Source organism: Alnus glutinosa, chromosome 1 (assembly GCF_958979055.1).
Source record: "Alnus glutinosa chromosome 1, dhAlnGlut1.1, whole genome shotgun sequence".
Taxonomy (NCBI): domain Eukaryota; kingdom Viridiplantae; phylum Streptophyta; class Magnoliopsida; order Fagales; family Betulaceae; genus Alnus; species Alnus glutinosa.
The window spans coordinates 38,804,896-38,818,793 of record NC_084886.1 but is presented as its reverse complement, the minus strand read 5'-3'; the positions used below and the strand labels follow the sequence as shown (position 1 = coordinate 38,818,793).

At 34.1% G+C, this 13,898-nt stretch overlaps 1 protein-coding gene across 1 annotated transcript; it reads left to right on the top strand.

Annotated features, from left to right (window-relative positions):
• On the top strand, positions 1–8,555 carry LOC133880664 (glyoxysomal fatty acid beta-oxidation multifunctional protein MFP-a-like). Its single transcript, XM_062319648.1, has 18 exons — positions 1–183; positions 3,123–3,194; positions 3,293–3,358; positions 3,643–3,702; positions 3,807–3,874; positions 3,985–4,066; positions 5,072–5,127; positions 5,235–5,537; positions 5,640–5,726; positions 5,803–5,977; positions 6,085–6,206; positions 6,307–6,470; positions 6,575–6,823; positions 6,935–7,056; positions 7,502–7,623; positions 7,772–7,920; positions 8,008–8,146; positions 8,354–8,555. Exons 1-18 carry the CDS (start codon positions 81–83, stop codon positions 8,390–8,392), a joined length of 2,178 nt encoding a protein of 725 aa, XP_062175632.1. The 5' UTR covers positions 1–80; the 3' UTR covers positions 8,393–8,555.
• The last annotated feature ends 5,343 nt before the right edge of the window (positions 8,556–13,898 follow it).

Genomic DNA, 13,898 nt, shown 5'->3' with positions numbered 1-13,898 from the left:
GAGTGGCAGTGTTGATCGAACGATTAAGTTAATTAGTAGTCATCGCCCGTTGAGAGAGAGATATAGCAGAGAGATAGAGAATGGGTAGCGGAGCTGAAGGAAGAACGTTCACGGAGGTTGGAGCTGATGGGGTGGCTCTCATAACCTTCATCAACCCTCCGATTAATTCCCTCTCCTTTGATGGTACTCGATCTTTCTTAATCCCACTTATCCATATCTTTTATTTTTTATTTTTTTATTATATATATATATATAACCTTTTTATTGTTGTTGTGAGTGTTCTTGGTTCGACCATCAACGTTTGCATGTGTTCTTCATGCTGATGACTTTTGCTGGGAGAGAGATGCAGGAGACAGAAAGCGAAAAAAAGAGAAAAAAAAATGTTTAATTTGTTTAGAAAAAATTAAATAAAAGCGTTATTTCTTGTTTATTGATTTGAGGTGGGACAAGCGGTGGTGTCGAGGATAGAGAGAGGGGGGGAGGGGGGGGGGGGGGGCGCGTCGAGGTGGGACAAGCGGTGGTGTCGAGGATAGAGAGAGGGAGGCGGTGAGGAATAATCCACGTGTCATTCCATTTGTTGACGTATATAATAAAATGCCGAGAATTAATTCATGTGTCATTTTCAATTCTTGACTTATATTAAAAAATGTCAGAGAATTATGGGATGTTTGGGTACATTGTTTTTCAAAAACAAATTCTATTGCTATTTGCAAATTTTCAAAAACAAATCAAATTTTATGCTATTTTTACTAATTTTGTATCAGAAAGTCAAACTATTCAAACATATTTTTCAACTTTATTTTGCATTGAAATTTGTGCAATAAATTATAATTGAATTTAGATTTCAAAAAATTGAACACTCATTTCTTAGCGTATAAAAATTAACGCCCAGAAAGTACTGACATCCGAAGAAAAAAAAAACTCCGATACATACACTTTTCCCGTGTTTCACGTGAATGCAAAGAAAAAAAGAAAAAGAAGATTTAAATATACTTTCTTTTTTATAGTGATTCACTTTTTACAAACTCCCATGACAATATTTTAATGATAAAAAAAAGAAATTAAACAACAGGTAAATTTAATTGTTGTGAGATGAAAATGTGAACTTTAACATTACTCTCTTATTGTTGCATCATTTTTCATTGGTGAGCTATTTAGATAGTGATTTTCAATTATTCATGGAATCTAATTCTATTCTCAAAACAAAAGATATATAAGCTTTTTGTTTGATAACACTATTTTCTCCTCCTTTCTATTTTTAATTTTTAAAACAAAAATAATAACAAACAACTCAAAACATAAAACACACAATCATTTTAATATTTATGTAACCTTATAACGCTTTTTCAAACAAGAAATACCGAAATCATTTAATTAGTCATGTGTGATACATGTGTGAATAGGACAACTTCATGCATCACAAATGTTTTTTGCATTTAATTTACATAATTGGATGGAGGGACTTTTTAGTAAATTAATTAGTCATTTTAGCCTAAAGGTAAAAATGTGTTTGGCAAATAAATTTTGAAAACAGGATATGATTTTGATTTTAATTTTTTTTAAAATAAATCATATTTTATTCAACTTTTTTAAAAACATATAATATTTTATTCAATTTTTTTTTTCAATAAATCATATTTTATTTAATTTTTTCTAAAAAGTCAAATCTTAAAATTCACGAACAGAATAAAAATTCAATTATGATTTTAAAAATTCAACATTCAAACACACTATTAATCATTTGGAATGCTCTAACATGCCAGTTTGACATATAAGTAAATTCAAATAAAAACAAAATTGACAAATTATTGAGGCCGGCCGATAGCTACCCGAACAACATCGTTTGGTAATTATCTTCCATTTTCTTTTTCTTCTTCTTTTTTTTTTAAATAAAAAAATAATAATAATAAACTTCAAAATATTTATTTTTTATTTTATTTTTTATTACTATTCAAATAAAAAAAATTATTACTAAAAAAATATTTAAATATATATATATATATATATATATATATATATATATATATATATATATATATATATATATATATATATATATATATATATATATCAAATCAATCGCTCTTTATTAATGATCCAACAAAAGTTTCACAATCATTTATTACCAAAGATTCCATTACCCTAGAGTGGCTATAATATAGGGTAATGAGGAAGGACCTACCACTACCTCAAAAAAAATTGGTAGGAAGGACCTACCACTCTTTTAGTATCAAAGAGTAGTACGATGGTATCATCCAATGAGGAGACAGGGGTGATAAAAGTTTTGTTTTGGTTGTGAGTTTTTTTATTTGGATAAAAAAATATTAATGTGATAAAAAATTGAAAAACAAAAATTGTTTTAAAGTTGACTTTTTTCTTTTTTTTTTTAAGAAAAATGAAAATAAGTTTTTAGAGAAATAAAAATAAGAGGAGGGGAGGAAAACGGGGTTACCAAATATTTATGGCTTGGTTCAGTAAATATTTTTAAGAGTATTTTTTTTAAATAGTAATAAAATGTGATTTAAAGTTAAAAAAAAAAGGTTGTAATTTTTCGAATGAAAAAGTATGGTTTGTTATAACTTTGCTGTCGTCAGTAAAAGACGTAGACGGCCAACTTCATAATAGCAATAGGCACTTAATTCTACTTTGCTTTGACATATCTCATTCGCTCGGGTTGATCAACTGTCACAATTAAAAGACAAAAAATTCTTCCCAAGTATTTAATTCAACTGTCACAAGAAGAAAATATAGAGAAAAAAAATGATAAATTTCCTACCGATTGATTTGTAAGAAATTTTATACAACTCACATATAAGAGTAATATGTGTCATTTAAATATGTAAAAAATAAACACATTTTTTTTTATTAATGTTATAAAAAAAACATGTGAGAAGCACAAGTTATTAAACTTGTCAATAAATACATGTCAATCTTATATGTGGGTTGTATACTTTGAACAAACCAGTTTTCTCGGTCCAGAAAAAAAAAAAAATATAGAGAAAAGTGATTTGAGGAAAATTATATTTTCTTTACGAAATTTGGGTGTATTAATATTTTTGAGGTTTAAATAGAATTTTTGTTTATTATCAAAATTATTTTTCTAATTGTGCGTCTCCTCTCAGTGGTAGGCAGTTTAAAATACAACTTTGAGGAGGCCTTACGAAGAGATGATGTGAAGGCAATCGTGATTACAGGTGACTGTAATCTCATATATATATATATATATATAAAAGATATATATGAATTAATCTAAACTCTTATATATATATAACTTCTGTAATTATTGGAGCAGGCGCAAAGGGCAATTTTTCTGGTGGCTTTGATGTTGCAGCTCTTCAGGGAATTCAAGCGGGAAAGAGTATGCATGCTGCCTTTCTTCTTCTTCTTTTTTTTTATTTTTTTTTTTATTTTTTTATTTTTATATATATTTTTCCGTAAACTAAAAAAGAATAAGACTGGATACTCATATCACATGATTCACATCCGACTATCCGAGTATTATTTTAATTTTGGAAAAAAAAATAAAAATAAAATTCCGAAACTTAACAACCGAATCCTCTCCAAAAATTACCATTCTCTCCGCCATAAATGTAGTAGTATTCCCTTGTTTCATGAAGTGACGTTTAAGTTATGTATTTCCAGTCGAGAAAGAAGAAAGGCCTGGCTTTCTCGCCGTAGAGGTTATTACTGACATTTTCGAAGGTACGTGTGTGTTGTGTGTATATATATATATATATATATATATAATTGGATTTTCTTCAAAGAAGATAAATGTTGTGTATTTGACTGCTTCCTTTGTGTTTCAGCTGCGGATAAGCCTTCAGTTGCTGCCATTGATGGCCTTACTATAGGCGGAGGTTTAGAGATTGCAATGGTATACATGTGTTGCCATTTCTTTTGGACTAGCTTCGATCTCTTTTCATTTTTATTTAATTTACTGTTATATATATATATATATATATATTCATCATTTTGCTACATCAGGCATGTCATGCTAGAATCTCAACCCCCACTGCACAAGTAGCGTTGCCTGAGCTGACTATTGGAATAATCCCTGGATTTGGAGGTATGCCGACTTTGCCCTTCTCTCTCTCTCCTTTCTTTTTTTCTTTCTTTTTTTTTTTTTCTTTTTTTGGTGTGAAAACTTTGTTTGTTTGGGAGTACATTTTTAAAAGCTGATTATTTGAAAATATGAAAAATTCTACATTTCAAATCACAAACAAGGAATGCGTTTTCTAAAATGCACGATTTTAAAGGACAAAGTAGGAGAAAAACCAGGTTACGGTTATCGGATATTGGTTAAAACTGGTTACCGTAACCAGAATAGCTGGTTAACTAGTTATTTAATAACTGACAGTTAACCGCCGATTACTGGTTGGTACCAGGTCATCTACATCGGTAACCGAATTTTTACAAAATTTGGTATTTTGAGACCATTTTGAATATTGAGTCTTTTTTTTTGGCTTATTTTAGACATTTTTAGCCCTTTTTTTTTTTTTTTTTAAAAAAAAAAAAAGAAAAAAAAAGAAAAAAAAAAAGAAGAAGAAGAAAGAAAAAAACATTTCATCCTATTTTGGCCCAATATGGTCACTTTGTAGTCGTTGTTCCCAAAAAAAAAAAAAAAAAAAAAAAAAACCCTTATTTTTGGACTTGATTTTTTTTTTTTTTAACCTGAAAATCCAATGTATTTAAATATATAAATGTTTTTTTAAAATAAATAAACATATATATATTCTTAGGACAAACTGTAATTTTACAAACGTTAAACTCTATTTTTTAAAATCGTTTGTTTTGGGATGATGATGATGCATGATGTTCATATAGGATTATAAACTTAATTATAGTCAGCAACTAGACGCTGTTAAGCAACAGACGGATAGCAGAATTAACGAATGGTGTTTCCAGCCCATATGATTTGAGTATCCATGTTGCAGATAATTTTTTGACACACACTCTTTAATTAATTACGCCTTGATAAGTTGATATAACTCAACGTTCAATGGAGAAAAGAATGATCATGAGAAAAATTAATGTTGTTGATGAAATTCATTGCTCCTGGCATGCCTCTCAGGTACACAGCGGCTTCCACGTCTTGTTGGTCTCCCAAAGGCACTTGATATGATGCTGGTATATATGCTGTGATTATAATTTGTCTTTTTCTTTTGCTTTGGCTCCTCATAAATTTCAATAATCTCTCATCTCTATCTCCTCGATCTTGGGGTTTGCTTAAATAGAAGTCAGAAACAGTCAAAGCGGAGGAAGCTCAAAGTCTGGGTCTTGTGGATGCCATCGTTTCAGCTGATGAGTTGGTAAACACAGCACGTCAATGGGCCCTGGATATCTTCCACGGTAGAAGACCATGGGTTGTTACTCTTCACAAGACCGACAAGATAGAGCCCCTCGGGGAAGCTAGGGAAATACTCAAGTTTGCAAGAGCTCAGGCCAAGAAACAGGCTCCCAATGTCCAACACCCATTCGTTTGCATTGATGTCATCGAAGAGGGTATAGTTTCCGGTCCCCGCGCTGGACTATGGAAGGTCCGTGCATGTCTGTCTCCCTCTTCTTTTACTTAATTCCCTTCAAACAGCAGTTCCATTCAAATTTCAACTGTTTGATTCTGTGTCTCACTCTGGCTGCAGGAGGCAGAAGCTTTTCAAGAACTTCTGTATTCTGACACTTCCAAGAGTCTAGTCCACCTCCTCTTTGCTCAACGTGGAACGTCTAAGGTTTGAAAAATAATAAATTGTGATTGCCAGAGCATATATCTTCAATATATTCACTTCTGATCATCACTTTAAACAGGTACCTGGGGTTACAGATATGGATTTAGTGCCAAGACGGGTGAATAAGGTTGGTATCATTGGTGGAGGACTAATGGGGTCCGAAATAGCAACAGCATTGATTCTTGGTAATTATCCAGTTATCCTGAGAGAAGAAAATGACAAGCTCTTGCAAGATGGGATTGGTAGAGTCAGAGGTACGGTGAGGCTAGAATCCTATATTAAGATTATTATAGCGCGCTTCTACTCTAATAGAGACAGAATTCAAATTGGTTCTTGTTTAATCTTCTTTTTGTTTATTCAGCCAATTTGCAAAGCAGTGTGAAGGAAGAGAAAATGTCTGAGAAGGACTTTGAGAAAGCCATATCACTTCTCGAGGGTGTCCTTGACTATGAAAGCTTTAAAGATGTTGACATGGTGATTGAGGTAGTTGACTTCACAATGCATGTTGATTTTTTTGTCATTGCTGTTTATTCAGAAACTGGAGAAGAAAGTGTTCAGTATTTGTTGTTGATGCTTGGAACAGGCAGCTATTGAGGATCTTTCTCTAAAGCAACAAATTTTTGCCGATCTTGAAAAGTACTGCCCACCACATTGCATACTTGCGAGTAGCGTCTCCACAGTTGACTTGAACGTGATTGGGGATTTGACAAAGTCCCAAGATCGGATTGTTGGAGTTCATTTCTTTAGGTAGTACTAGATTTACCGTTATTGTTGGAGCATATTTTCCCTGCTGTTTTTCTGTCTGCAATTTGTTTCGCTTAATTAACCATTTTGTTATGCTTTCCATGCAGTCCGACGCAGCCACTTTTGGAAATTGTTCGCACTAGGCAGACGTCTCCCCAAGTGATTGTTGACTTGCTGGATGTTGTGGAAAAGATAAAGAAAACTCCAATCGTGGTTGGAAATTGCCCAGGCTTTGCTGTCAACAGGATGTTCTTCCCGTACGCACAAGCGGCTACTTTGCTCGTCGAGCGTGGCACAGATGCCTATCAGATTGATAGGGCAATTACTGAGTTTGGAATGCCAATGGGCCCTTTCAGGTTTAATTATAGGAGAATCATAACCCAGTCATCTGTATCTCATTGTTGCTTCTTAATATGATCTAATTTCTTGCATTTATCTGGCTTTTATGTTTTGTTTTGTCCATGCAGATTGGCTGACATGGTTGGTTTTGATTTTGCAATCGCAACTGGCACCCCATTTGTTCACAATTTTCCTGAGAGAAGTTATAAATCAATGCTTATCCCACTAATGCAGCAGGAAAAGAGAGCAGGTATAAGTTTGTTGTTAAAAATGATAGCCTATTTATACCAAAAGCTTCTTAAGTTGATAGGAAACTATCTTTCAATAAGTGAGGTTCGACATATTGAATATTTAATTAAAATGGGAGACAAAGTTTGACATATTAAATTACTATTTATCCCAAAAGCTTAAAGTAATAAGAAATAGTAGACTTAATCATTTAAATTTTATTCTAACATCTCCCTCACATGTGGGCTGAAACTCATTTTTATGAAGTGAGACCTAACACGTGAAGTATTTAACTAAAATGGAGGATGAATTGTAGCCTGACTTTGATACCAAGTTAAATTATCACTTATCTAAACTTAATCATTTGAATTATATTATAACAAAGTGGTCAACCTATTGATTTAAGTCTATTCAAATTTAGTATGGATCTTCAAGTCTTTCATGGTTTACCATGCACTCTGTTTCAGGCGAGACTACTCGCAAAGGGTTCTATGTCTATGATGAGAAAATCGAAGCTAGCCCGGATCCTGAATTAGAAAAATATATTGACAAGTCAAGGAGCATTTCTGGTGTAACCATTGACCCTAAGGTCTCTCTCTCTCTCTCTCTCTCTCTCTCTCTCTCTCTCTGTGATTTCTGAACTCTGTTCTGAAGAGTAGTATAGTATTAGTGGTAATACAGAAGTCTCTCTCCTCTCTCCAATCTCCTAATCTTTTTGAAAATGAACTTGAACACAGCTAGAGAACTTACCAGAAAAGGAAATTGTGGAAATGATATTCTTTCCTGTGGTGAATGAGGCCTGCCGAATCCTTGATGAAGGTATTGCAGTCAAAGCGGCAGACCTTGACATTGCTGCTGTTATAGGCATGGGTTTCCCACCTTACAGGTTTGCAACTTTTCAGTAGTTTTATGCAATTTCCTGAACCGAACTCCATCCAATTCTTGCTAAATCTTTTGGGGTACATTTGATCAGAGGAGGCATCATGTACTGGGCTGATTCCCTCGGTTCCAAATACATATATTCGAGATTGGAGGAATGGTCAAAGACGTACGGAGATTTCTTCAATCCTTGTGCCTACTTGGCTGAAAGAGCTGCCGAGGGGGCTCCTCTGGTGAGAAATCTGAAACTGTATTTTGTCTATCCTCTAAATATAGTAATGAAACCACATACAAATCCAGAGATATATAAAAAATAATAGTTTCTTTAATGGATCAAAGACTATTATGGCTGATTTGAAGAGTTTAATTACTTGATTTAGATTCAAAGTCACAGTCACTGGTACTGCATCTCTAATGGTTCTTGCACTGTTGCTTTGCAGAGTTCTCCAGTAGAGGAAGCAGATCTCCGTCGTAAGTAATGAACAGACCAACGTTAACCAAAATGGGAGCACTCTCAACAAGGCAACTCACCCAACGGCTAGTGCATTTCATAAGGAAACCCCAAATCAATTATGTATCTTATTTCCTTTTTCGTAAACAATAAAAGACTCGTATAAATTCTCTATGAATGAATTATTCAAATACCTTGTCTCTATGGTAAGATCAATTTGCTGTTGCATAACCCGCTTGGTTAAGATATATAATTAGTATTGTAACTTTAAGATAAGTGGATTCATCAATGTAATTGCGTTTAGAAATTTAAAAAATACTTTCAAAAGTTGTTCTAAGCAAAACTTAAAAAGCACTAATTATGTCCCCATTAGGCATAAGTGCGTAAGTCTACTCATCCAGAAGTCCTAGGATCCTTTTGACTATCCACTAACCTATGTAACTATTACCTACGTGTTTTTTAATTTCATTGCCGCTACATGCCCTCTGAATTTTTTAGGAACAATCCATTGGTCATATGATCAGCTATCAACTTTATGGAGGGAATGAATTCAACTTTAATTTCTCTCATCTCCATTATATCTCGATTATAATGATAATTCAAAGGGAAAAATGTAAAAAAAAAAAAAAAAAAAGCCCTTCAAGGCCTGAACTAACAACCGTTTTTAGAATAACTACATGAAACGACAAATGTGGCTGAAGAGCTTTCATCCAGATATCCTACTAGGCAGGCCTCACTAGTGTTCCTAGAGTATTTGATCTTTACAACAAAATTATAACCAGCAAAGGTGGAAAGAAAGTCATGCTATTTATTCATCCAAGCTGGACTAGAACAGATAACGTAATGTTCAAGACATTTTGTAACAATTAAAATATGAAATTTGAGTAAATAATTGATTAAACTTAATTAGATGTATTTAAAATGCAAGAGAATACTTTTAAAGACCAAAGTTTATAAAATGGTTTATTTGGATTAAATAAAAATAAGTTTATTTAGTGTGATAAAATAAAATAAAGTATTTTATTTTATCCTATTGACTTGTAAATGGTAGCCAAGAAAATAGAATGCTAGAGAATATTTTTTTAAAAAAAAATAAAAGAAAATTTGGAATAATAGAAAAAAAGAAAAGAATTATAAAATATAATAAATAGAAAAAAAAAAAAAAAAAAAAAAAAAAAAGAAGAAGAAGAAGAAGAAGAAGAAGAAGAAGAAAAGAATATAGAGATAGAAAATAAAGAAAAGAAAAGAAAATTTAAATAAAAATAAATAAATTAAAGAAAAGTCAAACAAAAAAAAAAGAAAAAAAATATATAAAAAAAAAAAAAGGGGTCGTCACAGAAAATGGTATCAGAGCAGTTAGTCCTAGGGTTTGTTAGAAAAGCGGAAAGCGAAAACTTAGGGTTGTGTCAGAATCTAATAATAACAAAAGAGCCATAGGAAATTTTAAAAGTTTCAACAAAGATAGGAAATTAAAATATAATACTCCATATGGATTACATGAATTTTGTGATGCATATTATTTAATTTACGTATAGTTAGTTTACCTATCACTTTCACATTGTAGATTAACTTCAATGTGATTGTGTAGAGTATATCGCTTAGACGGGGAACGGTTTAGAATAAACTTCTTAGGTGCATTGCATGGGTATTATGATGCATGTAATCTTCTTTATGCAGCATTGTCTATGTGGCATTTCATTGTACAGACAAGTCATGCCGTCTAGACAAGCAATATCAATATGCAATGAGGAAGAGGATTCCTCAGTGAGTGATTGAGGTGGAAGTGATTTTAGGTGCCTCTACCTCCTCCCCCTTTGTCTAGGAAATTGTTTGTTAGTAGTGGTTTTAGGTATCCTTTATTGCCGAACCTTCGACCACGAATCATTTGAGTAGAAAATGGTCAATGTCATTTGGAGCTCATGCTTCCTCCCGCCAAAGAAGCAATCTATTGGTTGTGGCTCTAAGTTCCTTGGAGAAGAGGATGCCTTTGCGAGCCACTTCGGTGTCACACGGTGCACCAGTTGTGGAAGCCACACTTTGGTGTATGTGTCGTGTAGAATCACGGGTTTGCTTTCGAAGTGGTAGACTTGGTCACCTCGTAAAGCTATGTCCTTCGTTAGCCGCTTTGACTCAAAGCAGCTCTAGCGTTGCCCACTGTAGTGTGTGGGGAGCTACACTCGGGTGTATGTCGTAGAAGATCTAAGGCACGTTGTAAATATAGTTGAGGAGACCATGCCACGTGAGGTCACCAACTTGTTGCCGCCAAAGTCAAGTATCTTTAGCGAGCAACTTCAAGCGGAGACAGTTTGCTCAAGTATAGTGTACACACTTACACCGAGCAATGTTGAAGTCCGTCCAACCACCGCAAATGCTACTGATGCTGCCACATGATTTATACCTTTATGTTGTAGCATTGTGTGCATTTGGCTTATTCGAGTTGTATCCATTCGTATGTCTCACTATACATGGTTACATGCATAATGGGCTTCAAACCTTTAAAATCATCGTGCGTGACCATTTCTATTGGTGACGCATTTGTCCACAGTAAACATGGAGGTCATTGCCTTAGCATTATATGGGTGGTGACAATGTTAGCTATAGTGTTTGATATGAGGAGTTACGGTGTCTAACTCATTTACTTTGATATGTTAAATTGTTCACCCTGGTCTCAATTGCACTTGTAAGCTATGCAAATTGAGCGTTGAACCCTTAGATTAGAACTTATGCGTGACCATTCATAATGATGACGCCTTCGCTTATAGGGAGCGTGTGGATAAGTGTGCTATCGGTACTAGAGAAAAGACTCTGCCAGTAAAGCTAAGAGTGTTATACGTGTAGAGTTCCAATATTGGCTTATTTAGCTTCAACGTGTAATATGTTGAGTTTTAATGCCATGCATATAGAATTTTGGTGTTCAACATGCTAGACAATAAAACTTATCATGTTGAACTATAATATTGACTCGTTAGGGCTTTGGTGTCAATTTGGAATGGATTAACAATCAAAGAGTAGAAGTGAACGTAGACAATCACGAGTGGGTAGTCGTACTCTTACCCCATTGTATATAGAGTCCGAACTTTGTGGGTCTGGTTTGCGAGTTACTCCGCTATCTCTCTCCAACCTTCGACAATGATGGATGTCCGAGAATATACACTTGGGTGTCTGGCTTATGCCTAAGCCAAGCTCATATCGAGTCCAAGTTGGGAACATTCGGATAATGCAAATGTTTCCACTTTAGTCGCGAGTCTATGAGAGGTTGCATAGGTTATCGTGTGCTAAGCCTCGTGGCGATCCAAGATGAGTATTCCTTATTGAGAACTGACAACTTGTTCAGTCAACTCTAAGGAGCCTCGGTATCCTTGAGAATTGACTTTCTTCCAAGATGCCATTGACTTTTGGGTGCAAAAGGTAATGTGCTAAATTCAGTGAACCATATATGGTATAACCACTACGAGTTTTTGGTGATGCAAGTTTTGGATTGATGGAGCGCCATTCTTGGTTCACGTTATGAGCAAGAATGAATTCGTAGTCAACACGTTAGAACAAGAACACACACAATTGCACCTGTGCTTAAACTACCCATGGAAATTGTTGGGTATGTGGCTTGGCACATGTGTAGCGCGATTAGGATTGGGATGTAGCCTATGCTTCTAGGCGACTGTAGACCATGAGGAGCACAGTCCTACTCATGATTTGGAGTTAGCAGTAGTTGTTTAAGCATTAATAACGTGTTAGAACTACCTCTACGGTGAAGTGTGTGAAACCCACACTTATCACTCAAGTCTCAATGTGTTCCCACGTTGAGAGACTAAATTATAGGGTAATGTTGATGGCTTCTTGTGTTTGGAGATTTTGATGGCAAGATGTCCTGATGTGCAACTTAAGCTACTGTCACAGCTAAAGCACTAAGTGGAAATCTCGTGATGGCGGGATTTACTCTACGTGTATGTGGAATGTTAGCTCAACGTACCCTTTGTATGCGGACGACTGATTCGACAGATCTATTTATACACTTGAGGATACGCCTAAGTTATGCGTATGGGAATCCATAGAGTTGGTTAGGACACCGTCATTGGTTGCGACTACTAGTTATGCTGGTTTACAACTATTGACGTTATATCGCACGTAAAATCGTATAGACGTGAGCGTGGAACGCCATTTCATTTGGCATGAAGTTGGCGTGAGACAATCAGTGAGCCTGGAAGTGGTGCATGATTCTAGGGAAAATTGCACTCGTTCAAAGTGAATATTCACTACATAGTGATGGTACGCTATGTGGATAAGCATCGCCGCAAATATATGATTCAAATTGGTGATCTGGTGAAATGCAAGGTGATGCCAATGCGAAACATGTAACGCTTTGCGGATATGAATATGCTCAATTCTGGATATATTGAGTTGTCCCTAGTGTTAAACATGGGTTCGTCACGTAATCGGTCATAATGTCTTCTCGTTTTAACGGCCATTCATGACATTTTCCTGTATCTCTCCGTTGCGAACGTGTTTGCGACCCTTTACTTGTATGCACTTCTTCATATTCAATGTAAATTGACTTATGAAGAGGTGCAAAGCGAGTAATGTTCTGTATGAAAACAATAAAATCATTCCATAGTGAGAACTCCGTGAAATTACGATGTTAAGGAAGCCACATGAGTGTTCGATCGTTAAATGTGGGAGTGATCCACCATTTTAGCGAATAAATCCGGTATGATTGTTGTATCATGCTACTTTCGCGTAAATATCCCATGTAAAACGCATACTTGCATGAATTTTTCTAAATATAGAATGCATACTCGTATGTGCACAAAACAATTAATATCCAAATTTCGAGGACAAAATTTTTATAAGGAGGGAGGGATGTAATGTTCAAGACATTTTGTAACAATTAAAATATGAAATTTGAGTAAATAATTGATTAAACTTAATTAGATGTATTTAAAATGCAAGAGAATACTTTTAAAGACCAAAGTTTATAAAATGGTTTATTTGGATTAAATAAAAATAAGTTTATTTAGTGTGATAAAATAAAATAAAGTATTTTATTTTATCCTATTGACTTGTAAATAGTAGCTAAGAAAATAGAATGCTAGAGAATATTTTTTTTAAAAAAAAATAAAAGAAAATTGAAAAGAAAATTTGGAATAATAGAAAAAAAGAAAAGAATTAGAAAATATAATAAATAGGAAAAAAAAAAAAAAAAAAAAAAAAAAAAAGAAGAAGAAGAAGAAGAAGAAAAGAATATAGAGATAGAAAATAAAGAAAAGAAAAGAAAATTTAAATAAATAAATAAAAAATAAATTAAAGAAAAGTCAAACAAAAAAAAAAGAAATAAAATATAAAAAAAAAAAAAAAAAAAATGGTGTGGGGCGCAGGTGTGCGCCCCACATTCAAAAAAGGTTGAAGGGCCGCATGGCCCTTCACATGATGATGGCCCTTCCCAAAGAAAAAAAAAATTAATTAAAAAAAAAGAAGAATAATGATAAGGCGCTGGGCGCCTTATCTTGAGCAGAAAGAAACAGAGGCAGAACGCTTCT